At 38.8% G+C, this 4,567-nt stretch overlaps 1 protein-coding gene across 1 annotated transcript; it reads left to right on the forward strand.

The window, feature by feature from the left end:
* Positions 1-323: 323 nt before the first annotated feature.
* On the forward strand, positions 324-4,304 carry LOC107871288 (serine hydroxymethyltransferase 4). The gene is made up of 4 exons (XM_016718168.2): positions 324-1,202; positions 2,930-3,320; positions 3,404-3,505; positions 3,755-4,304. Exons 1-4 carry the CDS (start codon positions 525-527, stop codon positions 3,997-3,999), a joined length of 1,416 nt encoding a protein of 471 aa, XP_016573654.2. The 5' UTR covers positions 324-524; the 3' UTR covers positions 4,000-4,304.
* The last annotated feature ends 263 nt before the right edge of the window (positions 4,305-4,567 follow it).

Genomic DNA, 4,567 nt, shown 5'->3' on the forward strand with positions numbered 1-4,567 from the left:
ACAGAATAAATATACGTCTTGTATTTATTCAAAATAGCGAAACTTTAAAAAATTATAATGCATTGTAAGAGTTTGAATTTTATCTTTTGCTTTGCATCTGTTTATTTGGAGCTATATTGATTTGCTCTGTATCTATTCGCTCGCTTTAAAGAGCAAATTGGTACAAAATGAACAAATACAAAGTGATTCGACACACTAATACAAAGCAAATCATACACTAAATCACATTTTAACAAAAATAAATATCACATTTGGTAATTAATCGCATTATTACTATAATTGATAATTATAATTTAAAGTATTGCTATTTTAAAAATCAATCCACTTTAAATATAGGTATCAGAGACACGGAACGAAAAAGAACAAAGGGGCAATATGGACCATTAGTTTAATCCCCACCTCTTTAAATACCCCCACTCCCCTTCCTTCCCCCATATCTTCAACCTTCCAAACTTTCAACATTTCTCTTTTACCCCCTCAATTTCCCTTTCCTTCCAATTCACCCCTTCAACTTTCTCCCCAAAATGGATCCCGTCACCGTTTGGGGTAACGAACCTCTCGCCAACGTCGATCCCGAAATCCACGACCTCATTGAAAAGGAGAAACGCCGTCAATGCCGTGGAATCGAGCTCATCGCTTCCGAAAACTTCACTTCCTTCGCCGTTATCGAAGCACTCGGCAGCGCATTAACCAACAAATACTCCGAAGGTATCCCCGGTAATCGTTACTATGGAGGCAACGAGTTCATTGACGAAATCGAAAATCTTACACGTACACGTGCTTTACAGGCATTTCATTTAGACCCTGTAAATTGGGGAGTAAATGTACAGCCGTATTCCGGTAGTCCGGCGAATTTCGCTGCGTATACGGCGGTGTTGAACCCGCACGATCGGATTATGGGCTTGGATTTGCCGTCAGGTGGGCATTTGACGCATGGCTATTATACGTCTGGAGGGAAAAAGATATCTGCGACGTCGATTTACTTTGAGAGTTTGCCGTATAAGGTGAATTCGACGACGGGATTCATCGATTATGATAGACTTGAGGAAAAGGCTATGGATTTTAGACCAAAATTGATTATTTGTGGTGGAAGTGCTTATCCTAGAGATTGGGATTATAAGAGGTTTAGAGAAATTGCTGATAAATGTGGTGCACTTTTGCTTTGTGATATGGCTCATATTAGTGGACTTGTTGCTGCTCAGGTAAAATTCTCTTTGCATGGAGATTTTGGATTGATAGATCTGGAATTTGATTAAGTGTTTGTGTGAATTGTTTTAGTGTACTGTAGATCTGGATGGATTGTTGTGTGATCCATGTGTTTTGTTTGATTGATTTGTGTATTTTGTTTGAGAACTGTGGTATTTGTGCCAGCTTCATTGCATGCAACCTTGACTAGTAGTTTTAGGTGTACGTGTCACCTCCCACCAAGCCTAGAAGAAATGAGATATAACTCTGTCCACGAAGTTTAAAAATTTTTATCCTTGACTAGTGGTTGTAGGGATACGTGCCATCTTGCACCAGCAGGTAGGTAACTCTGTCCACCCAAGTCTAGAAGAAATCACATAACGTAGTGTTTTGTCTTTGTTGGGAGTTGAACTGTCAAATCATATCCACTTGTTGAAGGAAAGATCTTTGAAAATAGAGTTGAGATCCTAGTAGAGACAAAAATAATATAGGCATAATATATGGTTTCTTACCATTTGTCATAACCATGGGGAACATAGTTACATGGTGCCTGTTGTTGGCGGCCAAATTGCGCGCTCTCTTGACTTTCGATGCCGCACCTGTGTCAGATTCTCCAAAAGTAGTGTGCTTTGGAGAATCCGACACGCGCTCAATGGCAATTTTGAAGAGTCTAAACAACATAGGCTGGCAGGAGGTGGCATGTATTCCGTGGAATTAGTCAAGGTCCGTGCAAGCTGGCTCGACATCACGATTATAAAAAAGAATAATGGATCTGAGATTATGATGTGGGAACTAGAATTGATTGAACTAGTGCATAGGGATCCATGTTTTCATTTTTGATTAATTGTTCTTTGGGATAATTTTATGTGAAAGTCTTAAAGGTCTTTTCTTTAACAACAAGTGGATTTGAGTGAGGTTAGGAATCTTTCATCTTTATGATGTGGGAACTAGAATTGATTGAACTAGTGCTTCGGCATCCGTGTTTTCGTTTTTGATTAATTATTCTTTGGGATAATTTCATGTGAAAGTTTTAAAGATCTTTTCTTTAACAAATGGATCTGACTGAGGTTGAGGATTGTGGGAACTAAATTTGTTGGGCTGGGGTTTTAGTGTTCTCTTTATGCATTATGAGGCTTAATGTGGATCAATGAGGCAATGATTTAGACTCGATATAATAGTTCTGATACCACTTGAATTTGTTGTGAATCGTTAGCATCCATTTTAATTGATAAGAGCTTTACTGACATGTTGCCGATCTAAGAAATTGGAACAAAAATTGGATGCTTTGTCTTCAAGATGAAAACTGGTTCATTTCTTGTTTTCACATTTTCGGTAAATGGGGTATGCTGGCCCTCCGGTTATATGTCATCAAAATGTAGTCAAATTTTTTATTTGTTATTTCATTTTCGGTAAATGCTGCAATCTTGGTCTTGTTATACGTTTGCATTAATCAGATCAAAGCGGAATGAGGTGAGATTTGTTAAATCACGCGTCAACTCGGTAGTTACAAAAGCTGTATGTGCTATAGGAGGAAAAAGTGCATGTGCTCTGTCCACATTTCAAGAATTCAAATTTTTGAAGATGTCCTTGTCATTTGATGTTAGAACTCTGTCGGTGCATTGATAGTTTGATACTAGTCTTGGTGACCATGTGGACATTTTTTAATGTTATTGTCAGTTGAATCCTGGAAATGATGTGTAGTATTCCAAGTTTCTAACGGGCTGATTCTTATTTCTGGACACAGGAAGCCGCAAATCCCTTTGAATATTGTGACTTGGTCACTACCACCACACACAAGAGTTTGAGGGGTCCAAGGGCTGGTATGATTTTCTACCGCAAGGGCCCTAAGCCACCAAAGAAAGGACAGCCTGAGGATGCAGTTTATGACTTTGAAGACAAGATTAACTTTGCTGTTTTCCCCTCACTCCAGGGTGGTCCCCACAACCACCAAATCGGCGCCCTTGCCGTGGCCTTGAAACAGGCTGCTACTCCTGGTTTTAAGGCGTATGCTAAGCAAGTGAAGGCCAATGCAGTTGCTCTCGGTAACTACCTGATGAGCAAAGGATACAAACTTGTTACTGGTGGGACTGAGAACCACCTTGTCCTTTGGGATCTCAGGCCTCTTGGTTTGACTGGTAAAAGTTCTTTCTGTTCTCGATCATCTGCAGAAGTCTTCTTTAGTAGCGATCAATATGAAATTAACCCCCTTTTTTGGCAGGTAACAAGGTTGAGAAGCTTTGTGACCTTTGCAACATCACTGTTAACAAGAACGCTGTTTTTGGTGACAGCAGTGCTTTGGCCCCAGGAGGTGTTCGTATTGGTAAGAGCTGAGAAACTTTGGATATCTTTTTTCCCCCATTGTTTCTACTCTAATGTGATTTGAGCTTAAACGACATGGAAAGATACACAAAGTGAAGTCGTATCTTAAATTTACTTTGGTGCTATTGTGTTTCTTCTTGTACAATCATTTGTGTCAATTTTACATTCAACTCATGCACTCAGTACACCGTGAGGAGGGCATTCTTCATTAATCATAATTTCCTCATTAACTGGAGTTTCTATTTGGTAGGTACTCCTGCCATGACATCAAGGGGATTGGCCGAGAAGGACTTTGAGCAGATCGCTGAGTTCCTCCACAGGGCTGTTACTATCACCTTGAACATCCAGAAAGAGTATGGGAAGCTTTTGAAGGACTTCAACAAGGGTCTCGTTAACAACAAGGAAATCGAAGAACTCAAAGCTGATGTCGAGAAATTCTCATCCTCTTTTGACATGCCTGGGTTCAAGATGTCCGAGATGAAGTACAAGGACTAAACTCGTAGTATGCATCACAACACTGCTCTCCATTTCTCGGTTTGTTTCTTTTGTTTGGATGGAAGAATTTTTTTTAATCTCTCAACGAGTTAATTCACTATAGACCAAAAAAATGATGGTTTTACCTCTTAATTTCTGCACTTGGTATTGTAGATCATTGGATCTTGTCTTGCAAGGGGAGTTCTTAAGTGGCCTTTCTGGCTCTAAAGTTACCAAATATTTGTAGTGTCCAAAAGGAATAATACCAAGAATATCTGTTGTTTCATTTCTTATATCTTAGTAATGCAAGAATATCTGTTGTTTCATTGATCGTCGACTGAGAATTCAGAATTTGAAGTTTATGGGTTCTTACAATGTAGTCGTTAATATACGATAGTAGTTGGATTCACAATCAGATATACATCAAACATCTACATATGTCTAGTGAATTTCTTATTATATGTATAGCATCTATGCAAAAACTTATGAATTTTTGTGAACTCGTATATTATACTGGCTTAGCCTCTGGATCATTTCCATGCATACATATAAAAATGGCAACATATTGTATAGAAAGAATGACGAAACA

This window comes from Capsicum annuum, chromosome 5 (assembly GCF_002878395.1).
Source record: "Capsicum annuum cultivar UCD-10X-F1 chromosome 5, UCD10Xv1.1, whole genome shotgun sequence".
Taxonomy (NCBI): Eukaryota; Viridiplantae; Streptophyta; class Magnoliopsida; order Solanales; family Solanaceae; genus Capsicum; species Capsicum annuum.

Excerpts from the sequence above, each read along its gene's own strand:
- LOC107871288 (XM_016718168.2), top strand. The coding sequence starts at position 525 with ATGGATCCCGTCACCGTTTGGGGTAACGAACCTCTCGCCAACGTCGAT. Across the intron at positions 3,321-3,403 it reads CAGGCCTCTTGGTTTGACTG|GTAACAAGGTTGAGAAGCTT; the intron begins GTAAAAGTTCTT and ends CTTTTTTGGCAG. Across the intron at positions 3,506-3,754 it reads CCCAGGAGGTGTTCGTATTG|GTACTCCTGCCATGACATCA; the intron begins GTAAGAGCTGAG and ends TCTATTTGGTAG.